At 43.1% G+C, this 21,041-nt stretch overlaps 1 protein-coding gene across 3 annotated transcripts in view; it reads left to right on the forward strand.

Annotated features, from left to right (window-relative positions):
• sncaip (synuclein, alpha interacting protein) overlaps window positions 1–18,744 on the forward strand; it is a 158,983-nt gene extending 140,239 nt beyond the window's left edge. For all 3 annotated transcript variants that reach the window (XM_078566808.1, XM_078566796.1, XM_078566818.1), the window contains 2 exons: window positions 1,724–1,813; window positions 12,674–18,744. In XM_078566808.1, the coding sequence (XP_078422934.1) occupies window positions 1,724–1,813; window positions 12,674–13,763 (1,180 nt within the window). In that variant the 3' untranslated portion in view covers window positions 13,764–18,744. The remainder of the gene's footprint in view (window positions 1–1,723; window positions 1,814–12,673) is intronic.
• The last annotated feature ends 2,297 nt before the right edge of the window (window positions 18,745–21,041 follow it).

The raw sequence follows: 21,041 nt of genomic DNA on the forward strand, positions 1-21,041 counted from the left end.
AAATAAAGAATTAGTTTATTTTAGAAAGACAAACAAAAGTATGACATATGAAATTAATCATCAATATGGTAGGATATACATTCAACATGAGAAAATAGTATTCTCAACTTAGAATTAAGACAGAAAATGCTGGAAGACTGCCTGACCTGGGTATTCTCAGTTTTTTTCTGTTTTTATTTCAGATTTCCTGCTTCTGCAATGCTTTGCTTTTACTCTCAATTTAGAGCTGCTTTGATACCACATTAACACCTTTTAAGTAAACTTGGAGCTGTGTAGCTTACTTAGTTTCCTTTAGCTTATTAGCTTAGTTTCCTTTAATTTTGTATATTATGGATGCTAAATTTGTAAATTACATATGAACTAGGAGCAGGAGTAGGCCACTCTGCCCTTCAAGCCTGCTCCATCATTCAATAAGATCATGGCTGATCTGATTGTAACTTCCCACCTACTGCCGATAACCTTTCATCCCTTTGTTAATCAAGAATCTATCAACCTCTGCATTAAAAATATTCATAGACCCTGCTTCCACTGCCTCTTGAGGAAGAGAGCTGCAAAGACTCACAACCCTCTGAGAGAAAAAAATTCTCCTCATCTCTGTCTTAAATGAGTGACCCCTTATTTTTTAACCCATGACCCCTCATTCTAGATTCTTCCACAAGAGGAAACATCCTCTCCACATCCACTCTGTCAAGACCCCTCAGGATCTTAAAAGTTTCAATCAAGTCACCTCTTACTCTTCTAAACTCCAGTGGAAACAAACCTAGCCTGTCCAACCTTTCCTCATAAGACAACTCACTCATTCCATGTTATCAATCTAGTAAACCTCCTCCAACGCATTTACATCCTTCCTTAAATAACGAGACCGAAACTGCACACAGTATTCGAGGTACGATCTCATCAATGACCTGTATAACTGAAGCATAACGCCCTTACTTTTATGTTCAATTCCTCTTGTAATAAAGGATAGCATCCATTAGCCTTATAATATATAAGTATCTAACATTGTAAATGTAAAGCCACTTTGTTTCTTGGGTTGCACAGTAAAATTAGTGGTAAAATTAGAGCCAGTTGCTTCTCATTCTAGCAGTAGTCCTAGATGTTTCTTTTATATTTTAATTTAGCTGGTATAAACAACATCTTGGTTAGGCTACAATGCTGTGTAACCAAATTTTGATGCATCAACACTTGAAAGGAGAAATTTAAATCATTTACTGGTCTTGAATATTGCCACTAACATTGCCAAGTTATTTTAAAGCTAACGCATCCTCCAGGGGTGGTCACTCATCTGTATAGAAGATATCTGTAGTTTCTGTGGGAGGTAGTCACTACACATATGGTTGCTGCACTTATTTAAAATGCTTGGTTGTCCCAACGCAGTGTCCTGCTCTTCATTGCAGGCTCATCTTATGTGATGGCCAACTTAGACCATAAACATATAGAAATCCTTAAGTGTTACATCACCAAATGTGAACATGTTTGCAGCTCTTAGCAGATGTGTACTGAATTTTCATATACATATTAAAACAAAATGCTACAGTTTGTGGGGCAGGTATCCATCCAGAATTATAAACTTTTCATATGCATATCTGTAATGATTATAATACAGAATCATTTATTATTTGTACTTTATCCTGCTATATAATTCTTTATTCAAATAATCAAGTATAGCTTGATAGGAAAGACACAATCATGTGTGTGTTTATATGTCTGTTTCTCTGCACAGGCAAACAGCAGAGCAGGTCAGCTTACAAAACCAACTTCAGCATTTCCTGCAAGACCAGATGACAGAAGGATCAGAACCTCAATCTTCTAGGTACCAAAAATATGTTTATATACAAGATTGCGGTTTTATTTTCTTCTATTGATATATCATAGTCCTGAATGGCTATTGACAGGCTTTTAATAAACTCAAATAGAAATGAGCTGTTTGCATCCAATCTTCCTAGATAACCTCAGCATAAATTCAGGTAAAAGTCTGGACTGATGTAGGGAGCATAGAATGGGTGGGAATTTAACATTGTGCTGGATTTTACTGGAGGGCGCACTGCTCACCGCGCACCCCCCACCCCTGCCAAGGACTATAAAGTTGGTCAGAAATGGAGCAATGGAAAAAAGGTCCGCCCTGCAGCAATCACACGCAGGCAGTGCCCAGATGTACAAAGAGCACTTCCCCGAAGATAGTACCCCCCTTCCTGCCTGCCCTTTTAAAAACTTTTTTGAAAAAAATAGGCTGCCACTCCCACCAACCATGTTTTGGCATGGAGAGCGTAATATTGGCGTAATTATTTATAGTATTATTTATAAAGATATAACATAATACTATAATAATATTATTAATAACATACTATATTATTTGTAACATAATAGAGTGCAGTTCCTTATTTACATGTGGAGGGCAGGCTGTCGATTTCAGTGCGTGCCCAATCCTCCTATTATGGGAGATGGTTTGGAGGTGGGTGAGAAGGTGGTGGGCTAGCCACCTCTTGTATTTTAGGTGCCCCTTCCAAAAACACTGCCAGCTGGGGTGGTGGGGGTGGGGTGCGTAAAATCCAGCCCATTGTGTGCAAGTGAAATTGGTTAGTATTGAAATTTTAAAAAAAGAATGTCACAATAAAGTTACAAATATTTTGAAAGCCTATGGAAAGCCATAAGAGGTTTCTCAACTGTTCAGCAGCAGTTGCAAAGCCTGAAAGACAGGTTACTAAGAGATGGGTAAAAGTGAAGGGAAAGGAAATCACCAATAGACATAAGTCTGCTGGCAAGTAAGGAAGAAACCTGGGAGCTGAAGGGGCAGACAAAAGATTTTAAAAACACGTATTTTGGTGTCCCTACTCACTTCTCAAATGCTCCCATATTATTATGGGGGAATTCCCTAATTTAATTTTCTTCAGGGTCTTAATTACCTTTCTGTTCACAAGCTTTTGAGACCTCTGTGTTTACCATGCGCAATAGGGGAGGCAGTGGCTTAGTGGTACTGTCACTGGACTAATAACCCAGGGTAATGCTTCAGGGACCTAAGTTTGAATCAATTTTAATTCAATAAAAATCTGGAATTTGAAGTCTAACGATGATCATGAAACCATTGTTGATTGTTGTAAAAGCCCATCTGGTACACTAACGTCTTTGAGGGAAGGAAATCTCCCATCCTTACCTGGTCTGGCCTATATCCAGATCCAGATCCTAAGTGCCCTCTGAAATGGCCTAGCAAGCCACTCAGTTGTAACAAACTGCTAGACACCGAAAATGACAATGGCACATTCAACCCTGTCGACCCTGCAAAATCCTCCTCACTACCATCTAGGGGCTTGTGCCAAAATTAGGAGAGTTGTTTGACAGACTAGTCAAGCTACAGTCTGACATAGTCATCCTCATGGAATCATACCTTACAGACAAAGTCCCAGGCACCACCATCAACATTTCTAGTATGTCCTGTCCAACCGGCAGAGGTGGCATCAGTGACATACAGTCGGAAGGGAGTTGTCTGGGAGTCCTCAACATTGACTCCGGATCCCATGAAGTCTCATGGCATCTGGTCAAACATGGGCAAGGAAACCTCCTGCTGATTACCACATACCGTCGCCCCCTCACCCCTCAGCTGGTGAATCAGTACTCCTTCATGTTGAATACCACTTGGAGGAAGCACTGAGGGTGGTAAGGGTGCAAAATGCACTCTGGCACTCTGGGTTGGGGACGTCAATGCCTATCACCAAGAATGGCTCGGTAGCAACACTACTAACTGAGCTGGCTGAGTCCTCAAGGACATAGCTGTTAGACTGGGTCTGCGGCAGGTGGTGAGGGAACCAACAAGAGGGAAAAACATACTTGACCTCATCCTCACCAACCTGCATGCCATAGTTGCATCTGTTCATGTCAGTAACGGCAGGAGTGACTACTGCACACTCCTTATGGAGACGAAGACCCATCTTCACATTGAGGATACCCTCCATCGAGTTGTGTGGCACTACCACCAAGCTAAATGGGATAGATTTTGAACAGATCTAGCAACTCAAAACTGGGCAAACATGAGGTAAAATGGGCTATCAGCAGCAGCTGAATTGTATACAACCACAATCTGTAACCTCATGGCCTGGCATCCCTGATTATAGCATTACCACCAAACCAGGGGATCAACCCTGGTTCAATGAAGAGTGCAGGAGGATATGCCAGGAACAGCACCAGGCATATCTAAAAATGAGGTAAAAACAAAAAACTACTGCGGATGCTGGAAATCCAAAACAAAAACAGAATTACCCGGAAAAACTCAGCAGGTCTGGCAGCGTCGGCGGAGAAGAAAAGAGTTGACGTTTCGAGTCCTCATGACCCGTCAGCAGAACTGAGTAAAGTTAGGAGAGGGGTGAAATATAAGCTGGTTTAAGGTGGGGGGAGGGAGAAGTTGGGGGGTGGGGTGGTTGTAGGGACAAGAAAGCAGTGATAGGAGCAGATAATCAAAAGATGTCACAGACAAAAGGAACAAAGAGGTGTTGAAGGTGGTGATATTATCTAAGAAAATGTGCTAATTAAGAATGGATGGCAGGACACTCAAGGTACAGCTCTAGTGGGGGTGGGGTGGAAAGACTGACAGGGTATTACAGTTATAGATTTAAAAATACTGGAAATAGGTGGGGAAAGAAAAATCTATATAAATTATTGGAAAAAACAAAAGGGGGGGGAAGAAACGGAAAGGGGGTGGGGATGGGGAAGGGAGTTTAAGATCTAAAGTTGTTGAATTCAATATTCAGCCCAGAAGGCTGTAAAGTGCCTAGTTGGAAGATGAGGTGCTGTTCCTCCAGTTTGCGTTGGGCTTCACTGGAACAATGCAGCAAGCCAAGGGCAGACATGTGGGCAAGAGAGCAGGGTGGAGTGTTAAAATGGCAAGCGACAGGGAGGTTTGGGTCTTTCTTGCGGACAGACCGCAGGTGTTCTGCAAAGCGGTCGCCCAGTTTGCGTTTGGTATCTCCAATGTAGAGGAGACCGCATTGGGAGCAACGAATGCAGTAGACTAAGTTAGGGGAAATGCAAGTGAAATGCTGCTTCGCTTGAAAGGAGTGTTTGGGCCCTTGGACAGTGAGGAGAGAGGAAGTGAAGGGGCAGGTGTTGCATCTTCTGCGTGGGCATGAGGAGGTGCCATAGGTGGGGGTTGAGGAATAGGGGGTGATGGAGGAGTGGACCAGGGTGACCCGGAGGGAACGATCCCTACGGAATGCCGTCAGGGGTGGTGAAGGGAAGATGTGTTTGGTGGTGGCATCATGCTGGAGTTGACGGAAATGGGGGAGGATGATCCTTTGAATGCGGAGGCTGGTGGGGTGATAAGTGAGGACAAAGGGGACCCTATCATGTTTCTGGGAGGGAGGAGAAGGCGTGAGGGCGGATGCGCGGAAGATGGGCCGGACACGGTTGAGGACCCTGTCAACGACCGTGGGTGGAAAACCTCGGTTAAGGAAGAAGGAGGACATGTCAGAGGAACTGTTTTTGAAGGTAGCATCATCAGAACAGATGCAACGGAGGCGAAGGAACTGAGAGAATGGGATGGAGTCCTTACAGGAAGCAGGGTGTGAGGAGCTGTAGTCGAGGTAGCTGTGGGAGTCGGTAGGCTTGTAATGGATATTGGTGGACAGTCTATCACCAGAAATTGAGACAGAGAGGTCAAAGAAGGGAAGGGAAGTGTCAGAGATGGACCATGTGAAAATGATGGAGGGGTGGAGATTGGAAGCAAAATTAATAAAATTTTTCCAGGTCCTGACGAGAGCATGAAGCCGCACCGAAGTAATCATCGATGTACCGGAGAAAGAGTTGTGGGATGGGGCCAGAGTAGGACTGGAACAAGGAATGTTCCACATACCCCATAAAGAGACAGGCATAGCTTGGGCCCATGCGGGTACCCATAGCCACACCTTTTATTTGGAGGAAGTGAGAGGAGTTAAAGGAGAAATTGTTCAGTGTGAGAACAAGTTCAGCCAGACGGAGGAGAGTAGTGGTGGATGGGGATTGTTCGGGCCTCTGTTAAAGGAAGAAGCTAAGGGCCCTCAGACCATCCTGGTGGGGGATGGAGGTGTAGAGGGATTGGACGTCCATGGTGAAGAGGAAGCGGTTGGGGCCAGGGAACTGGAAATTGTTGATGTGACGTAAGGTGTCAGAGGAATCACGGATGTAGGTGGGAAGGGACTGGACAAGGGGAAAGAGAAGGGAGTCACGATAACGAGAAATGAGTTCCATGGGGCAGGAACAGGCTGACACAATCGGTCTGCCGGGACAGTTCTGTTTGTGGATTTTGGGTAGGAGGTAGAAGCAGGCCGTCCGAGGCTGGGCGACTATCAGGTTGGAAGCTGTGGGAGGAAGATCTCCAGAGGAGATGAGGTCAGTGACAGTCCTGGAAACAATGGCTTGATGTTCAGTGGTGGGGTCATGGTCCAGGGAGAGATAGGAGGAAGTGTCTGTGAGTTGACGCTCAGCCTCCGCGAGGTAGAGGTCAGTGCGCCAACAACAACAGCACCACCCTTGTCAGCGGGTTTGATGACAATGTTGGGGTTGGACCTGAGAGAACGGAGTGCAGTAAGTTCAGAGTGAGACAGATTAGAATGGGTGAGAGGAGCAGAGAAATTGAGACGACTAATGTCACGCCAACAGTTCTCAATGAAAAGATCAAGAGAAGGTAAGAATCCAGAGGGAGGGGTCCAGGTGGAGGGAGAATATTGGAGGTGGGTAAAAGGATCCGTTGAACGGGGAGAGGACTCATGCCCAAAGAAGTGAGCATGGAGACGAAGACGGCGGAAGAAGAGTTCAGCATCGTGCCGAGCCCGAAATTCATTGAGATGAGGGCATAAGGGTATGAAACTAAGTCCTTTGCTGAGCACTGAACGTTCAGCATCGGAGAGGGGAAGGTCAGGGGGTATAGTGAATATGCGGCTGGGGCTGGGATTGGAAGATGGGGTGGGGACGGAGGGACAAGCAGGGGTGGAGGGTCCTAGATGGGTGTTGGTGTCGATGAGTTGTTGGAGCTTGCATTCCTTAGCACTTGAGAGAAAGAGAAAAAGTTTCTTGTTGAGGCGTCGGATGAGACGAAGAATAAAATGAAACTGGGGGCACGCGCAGCTTTGAAAAAGGGTGCGGCGGTGCTGCTGGAGGGAGAGGTCGAGTGTGTTCATATGGCGGCGCATGGCATTGAGCGTGGATCTCAGAATGCAACGGGAACAGCAGTCCGAGAAACGTTTTATGTCCCGGAGATACCTGTAATCCTGGGTGGGTTCGAAACATGAGGGATGGAATTTCAGTTGAAATCCACGTGGGGTGAGTCGGAGACGTAGACAGTCACTGAGAAAGGAAATATGGCTGTGAAAACGGGTTTTAGTAAACACTAATGCTGCATTGTTCCAGTGAAGCCCAACGCAAACTGGAGGAACAGCATCTCATCTTCCGACTAGGCACTTTACAGCCTTTCGGGCTGAATATTGAATTCAACAACTTTAGATCTTAAACTCCCTCCCCCATCCCCACCCCCTTTCCGTTTTCTTCCCCCTCCCTTTTGTTTTTTCCAATAATTTATATAGATTTTTCTTTCCCCACCTATTTCTAGTGTTTTTAAATCTATAACTGTAATACCCTGTCAGTCTTTCCACCCCAACCCCACTAGAGCTGTATCTTGAGTGTCCTGCCATCCATTCTTAATTAGCACATTTTCTTAGATAATATCACCACCTTCAACACCCTTTGTTCCTTTTGTCTGTGACATCTTTTGATTATCTGCTCCTATTACTGCTTGCTTGTCCCTACAACCACCCCCCCACCCCCCAACTTCTCTTCCCCCCACCCCCCCACTGCCTTAAACCAGCTTATATTTCACCCCTCTCCTAACTTTACTCAATTCTGCTGAAGGGTCATGAGGACTCGAAACGTCAACTCTTTTCTTCTCCGCCGATGCTGCCAGACCTGCTGAGTTTTTCCAGGTAATTCTGTTTTTGTTCTAAAAATGAGTTGTCAACCTGGTGAAGCTACAACACAGAACTACTTGCATGCCAAGCAGCATAAGCTGCAAGTGGTAGACAGAGCCAAGTGATTGCAGAACCAGTGGATCAGATCTAAGCTCTGCTTTCTTGCCACATCCAGTCATAAATGGTGGTGGACAACTAAACAACTCACTGGAGGAGGCGACTCCAGAAATATCCCCCATCCTCAATGATGGAGCAGCCCAGCATATCAGTGCAATAGATGGGGCTGAAGTATTTGCAACAATGTTCAGCAAGATGTACCAAGTGGATGATCCATCTCGGCCTCCTCTGGAGGCCCCCAGCATCACAAGAATCAGCTGAAGGCACTGGATACTGCAAAGGCTTTGGGCTCTGACAATATTCTGGTAGTAGTACTGAAGACTTGTGTTCCAGAACTTGCCGCACCCCCTAGCCAAGCTGTTCCAGTACAGCCGCAACATAGGCATCTACCCGGCAATGTGGAAAATTGCCCAGCTACATCTTGTACACAGAAAGCGGGACAAATCCAACCCAGCCAATTACCTATCTGCTCTTGATCATCAGTAAAGTGATGGAAGTGGTTATCAACAGTGCTATAAAGCAGCACTTGCTTAGCAATAACCTGCTTACTAACATTCAGTTTGGGTTTCGCCAGGGCCACTCAGTTCCTGACCTCATTACAGCCTTGGTTCAAATGTGGACAAAAGAACTCCCGAGGTGAGGTGAGAATGACTGCCCTTGACATCAAGGCAGCACTTGACAGAGTGTGGCATCACGGAGCCCTAGCAAAACTGGAGTCAATGGGAATCGGGGAAAACTCTCCACTGGTTGGAGTGATACCTAGCACAAAGTAAGATGGTTGTGGTTGTCGGAGGACAATCTTCTCAGTTCCAGGACATCACTGAAGGAGTTCCTTAGGATAGTGTCCTAGGTCCAACCACCTTCAGATGCTTCATCAATGACCTTCCTTCTATCATAAAGTTAGAAGTTGGGATGTTCGCTGATGATTGCACAATGTTAAGCACCATTCACAACTCCTCAGATACTGAAGCAGTACATGTCCAAGTGTAGCAAGACCTGGACAATATCCGGACTTGGGCTGACAAGTGGCAAGTAACATTCGTGCCACACAAGTGCCCTGCAATGACCATCTCCAACAAGAGAAAATCTAACCATTGCCCTTTACCATTCAATGGCATTATCACTGCTGAATTCTGCCACTATCAACATCCTTGAGGGTTACCATTGACCAGAATCTGGACCAGCCTTATAAATACTGTGTCTACAAGAGCAGGCCAGAGGCTAGGAATCTTGCAGCAAATGACGCACCACCTGAATTCCCAAAGTCTGTCCACCATCTACAGTCAGGAGCATGGTGGAATACTCTCCACTTGCCTGGATGGGTGCAACTCCTACAACACTCAAGAAGCTTGACACCATCCAGGACAAAGCAGCAAGCTTGATTGCTACCCCATCCACAAATATTCACTCGCTCCACCACTGTCGCACAAGATGCACTGCAGGGACTCACCAAGCCTCTTTAGACAGCATTTTCCAAACCCACGACCTCTATTATCTAGAAGGAAAAGGGCAGCAGACACATTGGAAACCCACAACCTAGAAGTCCCCCTCAAAGCCATTCATCATCCTGATTTGGAAATGATTCGCTGGGTCAAAACCCTGGACCTCCCTCCCTACCAGCACTGTGGGTGTACCTACAGCACATGGACTGCAGTGGTTCAAGAAGGCAACTCACCACCGCCTTCTCAAAGGCAATTAGGGATGGGCAATAAATACTGACCTAGCCAGTGACACCCACATCCCATGAATAAATTTTTTAAAAGACAGTATTTTTTTCTGTCCGCGATCAATGACATTTAAATCAGGTGCCTAGTGTACTAAAGTACATTGGGATCCTGCCATTACATTATCAATCCTTAAGTATCTGTAGGTTATTCAGCCATGAATGGGGGTGGAACATTAAAGTTAAGCCTTATCATGTCCTTGCCTGATGTCTGTATGCAGGCACTTTCCAGCTGATGTCATTAGATATCAATAGGAGTAGATAGCGCTGGCTGAATTTCATTTTATTAGTCCAGTGATGCACCCTATATGTTGCCTTTGCTAATTATGTTATTGGGATAACCTTGTCTTTTTATTTTCAGTCTTCTGTTTCTTCTGGTATTGCCCCTTTATCCATCACTACTCTACATTTTTCTTTTTTTTACAGTTTGTTAATGTGCCCATTCATTAGGGATAGAATCATGACATATTTACTGGGAGCAGTGATTCCCAAAGCCTGTTTAAAAACAACTTCCATTTGACACCATCCATTATAACTTTCATAACCTCAGGATGTCCCAAAGCAGTTTGCAAACAATTAAGTACTTTTGAAGTGTAGTGAAATGTGGAGCCAATTTGTACATAGCAAGTTTCACAGCCTGCAATGAGTTATTTTGTTTTATTTTAGCCTTGTTGATTGAGAGACAGATATTGGCTGGGACATCAGGAGAACTCCTCGACTCTTCTTCAAATAGTGCCATGGGATATTTTATGCCCACTTGAGAGGGACCTCGATTAAATGTCCCGTCATGAAAGATTGTACCTGTGTGGCACTCCCTTAGTATTGCCCTGAAGTGTCACCCTATCTTATTTCAATTCAATTTCATGGTACAAGATTTTAAAAATCCAAAGAAGTGCACTGGTAAACAATTTCAGGGAGAAAACTCTTTTGGATATTTATCCTGGAGTATTCAATTATTCAAAACCCTGGTAAAATTTTTCAAAGGCACTTCTTATAAACCACTAGGCCTGAATTTTTCAGATGGCGGGGTCTCGCTTCGCGCCATCCACAGAGTTCCCTGCTGACTCCGAATCCCTGCAGCCATTTCACGCTCGAATGAATGTTAAGTGGCTGCAGGCGGGACTTCCACCCCTCATTCGGTAGGAAGTCCCACCTTAGAGAGCTGCTGGCCAATCTGATTGTCCGGCAGCTCTACAGTCCCTGCAGCAACAAGAGCTGCAGTGGACAGGTGAGGAAATGCAGGAGGACGCCTGAGACTAAGTCCGGGCACCGGAGGCCCAGGTAAGTTTAAAGGGTCTCAGTGCCGGTGTGGAAGAGTGTGATGGGGGCAGTTGGGGCCTCAGGGGAGAGACCAGGGTGGGGAGGGAGGTCTGGAGGCTGGGGTGGGGAGGGGGAGCGCCCGACTTCAGATGGAGCTTCTGATGGAGGCACACCACCCCACCCCTTCCTGCCCAGGATCTAACTCTGTTGATTTTCAGGCTACCCCCAAGCAACTTCAATCCTCTCATCGGCCTAAAGATTGAGGCTGGGTGGGAAACAGCCCTTAAGTGGCCAATTATTGACCACTTAAGAGCCTCAACTGGGGCAAGTGCAGGCGGATTGCCTGGCCCAGCTTAAAATCGCTGTGTGGTCAGGGCGGGCAGAAACCCGGAGGGAATCCTGTCCCGTCAGTTTCACGCTACACCCCATTCCCCCGCCACACTCCACCCCGCCCCCCTTACAAACCCACCCACCGGTGGGGGAGTGTAAAATTCTGGCCCTATTATATTTGGATCTGCTAACTATTATCTTGACTCCCTCATCAATAAGGCTTGTGCTGCAACACAATTCAATTTCAGCAGGACAGTTAATGGTCTGGTACACCCCGGCCATAATGCATCTAAGTTATATCCTGACAAAAAAACTGAATAAACTACCTCCCGAGTAAACAAAGAGCCACCTTTGGACTTGGCCACATTAATATCTGGCTGTAAGGTATGCTTTACTATCTTTCCGCTTTCTTCCATTAGCTTCATATTTCTACTTAGAATCCTGTATCTTCTAACCACAGAGAAGTTACTATTCTCAGTGCATATCAGTACCATAGACTAAATCTATTTTTTAAAATAGTTTGTATTTTCAGAAGCAATTTTAATCTTTCAACTGTTAGTTGGCATGCAAGGTATGTACCAAATCACTAACACTGTTGGGAAACATAAATCCAATGATAGCTTAAAAAATATTAGCCTGTACTTGAAGGGACAGAGTGCTGTGTTCTAAAATTATTTGCTCAGCCAGATTAATGAGACCTTGACTTCCTTGTAACTTTCCAACTATTGTGCTCTTTTTTGCTACATCTGTACAAATAACGCCATGCAGTTTTGAATGGTGAGACTATTATTCTCTATAATCAGGGGAGTTGGGAAACATTTATTCACTGAATAAATTGAAAAAATAAACCATGCAAAAAAAAAAGTACTCTTGAGGATCACTACACCATCTGTTATCGTTGAGGTGGGAGGCTGGGATAATCTGGAGCAGTGAATTTTCTGTAATAGACATTTGTGCTGCTCTGATATAATCTCACAGAAACTGCAAGTCACACTTTGTTGAAGTACTTCTCATCCATTCCATCTCTTAGGTTACCTGGGAGCTCTTTAAAAATCACCCAAGTGAGAAGAGTGGAAAATAGTGTTGAAAAACTGACTCAACTTGTGGCTGTCTGAGAAATATGCTCTGGCAGGCTAACCAGCTGTTTCACTTAGTGTTTTAATTTAAAAAAAAACTAGCATTTTTAAAATGAAATTAGTTAAACCTTGGCTCAATAAAGTAGTTTTTAAAAATTTTTGGAAATGTACAGTGCTAAGAACCTATCTTTAATTCATTCTTATGTATCTTGTGTTTTTTGTTTATTTTCTACTACGACCAGTTCCTTTATACCATCTGAAAATGGTAAGAAGAAAACTCAGACATCCTGTGAGCAAAAGATGACTGGGATAAGTGCAAATGGGAGTGCTACTACTTGCAACACTGAAACCAAACCAAAGACTACCAAAAAAGGGTTGCTGAAACAAAAAGGTGAAGAAGCAGACAAAATTCTTCGCCAACTCTTGGGAGAAGAGATTTCTGGAAATGTGTGCACACAAGAAAAACTTTCTTTGGAATTTCAAGATGGGCAGGAGGCAAGTGTTGTAACAGGGTCTGCAAAGAAAGTCCTGAGAGACAAAAGGGAACTGAAACTGACCAGACTGAGATATTCTCAGAGATCCTCTAGTGAGTCAGACACTGACTCCTATATCAGTGAAGATCAGAAGAACTCTCCCATTAAAAGAGCTGACAAGCCACGACCAGAGCCCATTGTTGAAAAAGAGGAATACACTGCAAAAGTACATTTCATGATTAAAAAGCATGCCTCAGCAGTGGGGAGAATGTTTCCTTTTTCCCTTAAAGCCTCTGGTACATCAGAGGAACAGAGCCATTCTCCTACTGCTGAAAGCAATGATAAAGTTCCTGACTGTCAGCATCAGATAAAAAGTCCAGTCAGGACCCAATCTATTGAGGAACCTTTTCTGCCTTGTGCTGACAATACTACCACACAAAAAACTACAAACAGTCCTAAAAGTGCTCTTAAGTCACCATCTTCAAAAAGTAGAACTTCTCAGAATTTAAAACTGAGAGTAACTTTTGAGGAGCCTGTTGTGGAAATCGAACAAACAATTTGTGAATTAGATAACAGGAAGGGCACAGAAAGTGAAGGAACGTTACCAAAGTCTCCAGCTAGTTTAGAAATGGGTGAACCATTGAACAGATATGTTGGACAGTTTCGATCACCAGTGGAATCTATAAACAGTAATCAGAACAACAATAACTCACAAGCTATCCATTTAACCATGACATCCACCCCCAACTTACCACTGAATTCCACAGGAAGGAAACCTGGAGGTTCAAAAGCAAGTTTTGTAACTCCCACAAAAGTTAATACCAAGACAATGAATGTGGTAAAATCTACTAAGCAATAATACCAAGAGAGAGGGTGGGATTTTCCGGCCCTGCCCATCACTGGGATTGTCTGGTCCCGCTGAAAGTGAATGGATTTTTGTTTGGGCCGCTGAATCTCCCGCTGTGGCTTCCGCCATGACGGAGCTGGAAAATCCTGGCCAGTGAGTTTGATAAATCTACTAAGCAATCCATTTTTTAGTTTTTTGACACATACTAAAAATTTAACCTAACATTTTAAAAATACAGAATAGTACCAAATTTAATTATATGTACATTTGTATAGAAGAAACTTAGCTGAATAAATTTTAAAATATTTTTGACTGTTCTTTCTACATGTTTTTTTTAAAAAGGTCCTAATGTAAACTAAAAAAAAATAGGTAATAGTTTTTAAAACACTTGCAAATATGCTGTGATTGTTTCTGCATTATAAATATTCAGGTATTTTATAATATAAATGGTGTAGAATAGGGGAGTAAGAGATGAATGGTTTTGAGATTGATGTTCTGTATTAAATCAATTGCTACTATTAAAATTAGATAAATTAGAAAATCTATATTGCTTTTATTCCACCTTTGTCCCATTTTCTTCCCTATTTTTATAGTATTAATATCTTGACTAAATAAGCATTCTTTATTTGTAAGCATAGAGAGTGTTTGCCTGCAAACTAGAAAGGTACATTTCAGCTGACTGTGATCCTGTCCTTACCCATATCCAGTTGTGTGATAGCATTTGAGAGCAGGAGCTGAATATCATTTTGTTCTGTCAACAGCCTAACATGCTGGTTCTGACAAAAATTATCAAGTACAATTGCACCCTGGCTTATATCAGTCAGGTCTGTGTAAATGAGCTAGCCAATGCCTTAACTAACTGAACCATTGAAGGAGCTCAGAAAAGATAGCTTTTGAGGAACTGTGTAGAGGAGAAGTTAGGAAACACTTTTCTTTGTATTCCTGGGACTAGATTTGAATTCCTCTACCACCCTGCCGCCCCCACGCCAATCCCATGATTACAAACAGATTTTTTCTCTGGCAGATATTAAGATCTTCAGTAAGATACACTTCCTTTGGCTATAGATCACCAGAACAGAACTGCCTATGTTTGATACCAATTTGTACTCAAAAATAACAGCTTCTCTGAGGTAGGGGCTAAGGCATATTCAGGTAATGTACAAGAAGGTTTACTTTCAACCTGACCTGAGAGTAAGTGATGATGTCAGTAAGTGGAAAAAGTGTAAATGTTTGCCATTTCCCCGACAGTGACATCCTCAAATTAAAGAGCACAAAATTATTGTTACTATTTTTTAAAAATGTTCCAATCATTCATTGGGCCTAGTTGTATTGCAACACAACCCAGTGCCTCACCTCAACCTCCTTAACCTCCTTTCATCTGAATTCACCACCCTCCTGCCCACTTTCAATTTGAATCTTCACATAAACTCTCCTTGACCCATGTCTTTGGCATACCTCTTGATCTCAACATACACCATACCTTGTGGCCTCTCTCACCATGATCTCAATTTATGACATTACTATCTCTGACAATATCACCATTTTAAAATTTATTCTTTCATGGGATGTGAGTGTTGCTGGCAAGCCCATCCCTAATTGCCCTTGTATTGAGTGGTTTGGTCAGTCATTTCAGAGGGCATTCGAGTCAACCACATTGATGTGGGTCTAGAGTCACATGTAGGCCAGACCGGGTAAGGTTGGCAGATTTTCTTCCCTAAAGGACGTTAGCAAACCAGATATGTTTTTATGAAAACCAATGATAGTTTCATGATTGCTATTAGTGAGGCTAGCTTTCTCCAAATTCCAGATTTATTAATTAAATTTAAATTCCACCAGCTTTGTGATGGGATTTGAGCCCATGTCTCCAGAGCATTGGCCTCTGAATTACTAGTCCAGTGACATTGACACTATACCACCATCAACCTTACTATCCACCCACATTCCTTCACTGACAATGGAGAGAAAACACCTCCACAGGTCTCTTACAACCTGGTGCTCAAATTTGATCTGTCATTTGCCACAAACTTCTCCCACTATCAGTTTGCTTAACCATGCTCTTATTTCCATCTTTACCCTCATTCCCAGCAAAACTGTCTGTCCATCCTGGCATTCCCCTTGATACAAATCCCATCTTCGCTCCACTCTGATAGGTATAGACTTGAGTGTACCGGATGCATAATTGGCTTAGATCATAATGCTGAGCTCTCTTCAGCCAAAGCAAGCCATTATTCCAAGATTATCCTGGAGAAAAAGGTGAATACCAGTCTCTCTCTCTCCCTCTCTCCTATAATGAACTACCTCCTCAAAACCCTTGACTCAACCATCAACATCTCAACTACAAGAATGGGGAACTTGTGAATTTATTTGTCACCAAGATTGCTCCTCTCTGCTTCAAACCACTATCAACTTATCCTTAAATTTCTACTATCCTTCCATCCTCACCAATTATCATCACATTTCTAACTTACTTTTCTTCAATAGTGTCCTTGAATTTATTACCCTACACCTTGCCTGTCTCTTCTGTAACTTCCTAGTTAAATCCCTCCAGTCTGGTTTGCACCCTTTAACACCAGTGTCAAAATTAACCTTTTCAAAGTCACGAGCAACATATTCTGTGACCATATTCCTTTATCTCTCCTTGGCATTTCCATGAATGTTCAACCATGCCCCTTCTCCATCCCCTCTCTTCTATTGTTCAGCTTTGTGGAAATGTTTACTTAAAGTTCCTTCCCCGTTTATCAAAACATAGCCAGCAGTGGATTTCTTCCCACCTTCCTTTCTCACACCATCACCCCGGAGTACCCCAGCAACTTTTCATGGCCCGCAACCCCAATATTATTTACATGCTGCCTCTTGATGACTTCATCCAGAAACATTAGGGCAGCTTCCATATATGTGCTAATGACATTCTGCTTTACCTCTTCACCATCTCCCTTGAACTTTCAAATGCCTCAATGTTGTCATTTTCTGTTGAGTCAGTCAAAACCTCTTCTAAGTCAACATTGGGATGATCATAGTCATCATCTATGGTCCCACCGCAAACTACATTCTCTTACCACTGATTCTACCCCCTTCCTGACCAGCGCTTCAGGCTGAACTAAATTGTTTGTAACTTGAGCACCCTGTTAAACCATGAGCATTATTTCAGACTCCATGGGCTGTATTTTACAAGCGGGCGGACTGCTCGCCTCTCTGCGGAAGGAAAATCGGCCGGAAACCGACATTACCGGAACAAGCCCATACTGCAGTCCTAACACGCTGGGAATGGGCTATTTTGGTTGAGCGTGGGACTCTGCCTCTCAGTGGGAGGAAGTCCAGCTTTCAGGAGCTGCCAGGCAATCTGATTGCAGCTCCAGCAGTCCCGGCAGCACCACAGCTCAGTAGTGGACGCCGATGGGACTGCAGGAAGGAGACGGAGAAGATCATTGCTGTCCCAGAAAGATAAGTCCCAGGGTTTTAGAGCGGGGAGGAAGCCGAGAGCCCAGTGAGGAGGATGGGGGGCTAGGTTTTGGAGGGCAGGCGGTGTGCAAGGAAGGTGGGGAGGCGACATCTTGGGGGGGTGGGGGGGTTGCTACCTGATGAGCACAGGGCTCCTGCTAAATGATATGCCCCCATTACTCCCCCCCCCCCCCCCTTTTCATCTAGGCCTTATAAAACAGTCTGCCCACTCCCACTCACCTGCCCACGCCAGCTGTATTTTAGTGTGGACAGGGTAACAAGCTAACGAGCCTAATTGAACTTTAATTATGTATTTACATATGGCAGTGGGCTGCCAATTTCGGCGTCCATCCACCTAGGATCATGGGGTCAGGTCAGAGGTGGGTGGGAAGGTGGTGGTCTAGCCACCCGACCTATTTTACGTATTTCCTCCTTGCTGTAAACGCGCCCAGCAGGGGCACTTAAAATCCAGCCCGATATACATTCAGTTGAAGGCTAATTTTTTTCCACCTCGATATTGAAATCCTCATACATGCCTTTGTACCTCCAGACTTGAATATAATAACACTATCCTTGCTGGGCTCCATCCTCCGCAAAGCCCAACTTGTTAAAAGCCCAGTTGTATGCATCCTGTCCTATACAAAGCCCCATGCACTTTTCACCCTGGTTCTTTCTGACCAACATTGGTTCTCTGTCTCCAAAAACACTGAAGTTTGAATACTTCAAAAAAAAAACTCTATGGTCTCACTTCATTCTAACTTAGTAATCTCTTCCTGCCCTATATCACCCCTCCCTGCCCTAGCACACACCTTTGTAGCTGGCATTTTCTGCATTCCCTTCATCCCACCAATGATGCTGATCCTTCAGTTGTCCAGGTTGTATTCTTTGGGATCCATTCCCTAAACTCTTCTGCCTTTCACTCCCACCCCTGTTACTTACTAACCTCCTCAAAACAGACTTCTTTGACCAGGCTTTTGGTATCTCCTTCCTAGGTACAACATCAAATTTTCCCTTATGTCTTTGCGAAATGCTTTGGGGCATTCTTTATGCTAAAGGCGCTACATAAATTCAAGTTGTTGTATACAAAATTTTATTTTCCTTTTTATTTGTAAATTTATGAAGACCTAACTAATGAACTTTAATGATTACATACGACAGTTGTTTGATAAAATTTGTCAGTGAAGGGAGATCTAAAAACTTCATACTATGAAGTTTTCTCTGCTATTAAAGTTTATGATTTTATTTCTGTTATGAAAATGTTTTTAAACTAGATTTGAAATGACCTGAAAGTTTGTTTTCTTTGGTTTAATTAGTTAATACAAAACAGCAATCAAATGTTGACCATTTCATTAGAATGCTTTTTTTTTAACTGAAATGTCTTCCACGTGATTTGGGCAACATTAGTCATGTTTGAAGTTTTATTTTGCTTATTGTTTGATTGGAATTTGAATTCAATTCCTGTTAAAACTTTGATTTGCACTTGTTTAGTTTTGTTTTTCTTTAGAATCCCATGGCACTATTGTTTATACAAATAAAATGATAATGCAATCCTAAATATTGGGTAAAAGACTCTTGTTAAAGCAAATGCTGCAGAAATTACCACTGGATTATGAAGGGTTTTTTGAGAGGGACTGTGTCATCTGTAACATTTAGAAATCAAATGTATGTTTCTTCTAAAAATGATCTGTTTTCAATTTCTCTTTTTTTTGTATATACGATTAAGGTCATCTGGGGATGGGCAGTTGAAATGCAAGGATACTTATTCTCAGTCTGATGAGATTGTTGGCTTAGCACAAGCTGATAGAAAAAGTAATGCAGGAAGCTGTATTCCATAATCTTGTATTCAGCACTCTCGTGGAATCAAGTCACAAGATACTAAAACTGAAACACAAGATCATTGAAACTCATTAAGTTAATGGTCATCATTATACAGTTGGGCTAGTAATAGTTCCAGGAATAAAATCCTCCATGCACTTTGTTTAAACAAATATACGCTAATAAATAAACAAAGGAACTGTTAAAATAATTGATTTTACTCTTAAGGGACTATAACACTTTAAAGGGAGTATTTGCTTCGGTATTAATTACCGATATTTCGACAGTGTTTGCTTAATAGGAACTACTGGACAAAGTGAACATTTACCCATGAGGGCATTTCTGTTTAGTTTTCACTGTGTTTATGATGAAAGGATTTATACACTATATGGTTAATAGGAATGAATGATCCATTATGTAAATCTGGAGAAACCCACATGGAAATGTGTGTTAATAGTATTAATCTATCATTTTTTTTTGCAGATTCCCTTTCAAAAAAAAATTCAAAAGTGACAAATTTGCAATGTTATATCTTTACAAAAGCACAGGCAGTACTGTTAATCAAATCTTTCATAGGACATGCTGGAAAATGTGTTTATTTCGCTATGCATACCAACTGGGATGCTGGTGCTAAAGAACCTGCTATTATTTGATCCTCAGCACATCTTAACCCATTATCCAAAGGATCCCTCTACTTTTTTTTTAACCAATTACTAATTAAAAACATCAACACCATCTACTCATGTTTCCCCAAAATGGTTTCTGAACAAAATTGTTGCTATGACTGAACTTAAAGAGTAGTCATGTCTAATAAATTGGCAATTGTAGCACGAAGGATCAGTGGGAATCATGGTTATGTAAATTACCTATAAGACACAGGAGCAGAAGTAGGCCATTCAGCCCATCGAGTCTGCTGTGCCATTCAATTAAATCATGGCTGATCTGATAGTCCGCAACTCCACTTTCTTGCCTTTTCCCCATACTCCTTGATTCCCTTAAAATTGAAGGAGGACAAACTTTGAATACAACCAGGGAAGGGAACAGAACTTTTGGTTAGAGTTATATTTTGTTATTTTGGAACTTAAAAAGAAATCCATATGGGATACTATAGTTGTAATTGCTCCAAGTACAAACCTTTGTAAAGTAGCTGTCCAGGTAATAGTTGCTGGACAAGTGACCATAAGATCTTATTTGTACAGCTGAAAGTCAGTGCCATGGGGCAGAATTTTTCTGTCGGCGAGCTGGGGGCGGGGCCCGCTCGCCGACGTGAAAATAACACGGGATGACGTCGGGCGGAACCTCCGACATCATCCCGTTCCATTTAAATATTCAGGAAGGCGGGCGGACAGCGCGATCAGCTGTCCACCCGCCGACCTGTCAATGGCCAATTGAGGCCATTGACAGGATCATTAAGCCAATTAAAGGCCCTCCCTGTCCAACCTTAAGGCTGGCGGGCAGGCCAGGAGCCCCAGCGGGCTTCTGAAAATACATGAAACCTCATCCACTGGTGGCATGAGGTTTCATGTCTGTTTTAAAAAAGTTTAATAAAGTTTTTGTCATATTTATTAACATGTCCCATCTCGTGTGACATTGTCACATGAAGGGGACATGTTAATAATTTTTTTATTATTCTATTTTTGAAGTTCGAAACACTGTCAGTGATCTCCCTGAGGCAGCACTTAGTCTCAGGGAGATGTGTGCTCTTTCGTGCGCATGCGTGAAAGAGCGCACTCTGACAGTTGGGGAATCCCTCCCTCCTTGCACAGGAAGCGCATAGCGTTTCCCGTCAGGCGGCCCGCTAGGCGGGCCTTAATTGGCCCGCCCACTCAAAATGGTGGCGGGGCCCGTTTCGGCGGCGGCGATTGGCTGCCCGCCCACCACCAAGCCAGTGGCGCCCACCTGCCCATCAAGGGCAAAATTCTGCCCATGGTGTTCTTGTTACGACTTGATGTATAAGAAAGAAACCATTTGTTAGTCTGTTTTCTGGATTAAGAAAGGAATGATGCGAAATGCTTATTTTTTTAAAATGATTTTCTA

The sequence above is a fragment of the Cetorhinus maximus genome, chromosome 2 (genome assembly GCF_964194155.1).
Source record: "Cetorhinus maximus chromosome 2, sCetMax3.hap1.1, whole genome shotgun sequence".
NCBI classification, from domain to species: Eukaryota; Metazoa; Chordata; class Chondrichthyes; order Lamniformes; family Cetorhinidae; genus Cetorhinus; species Cetorhinus maximus.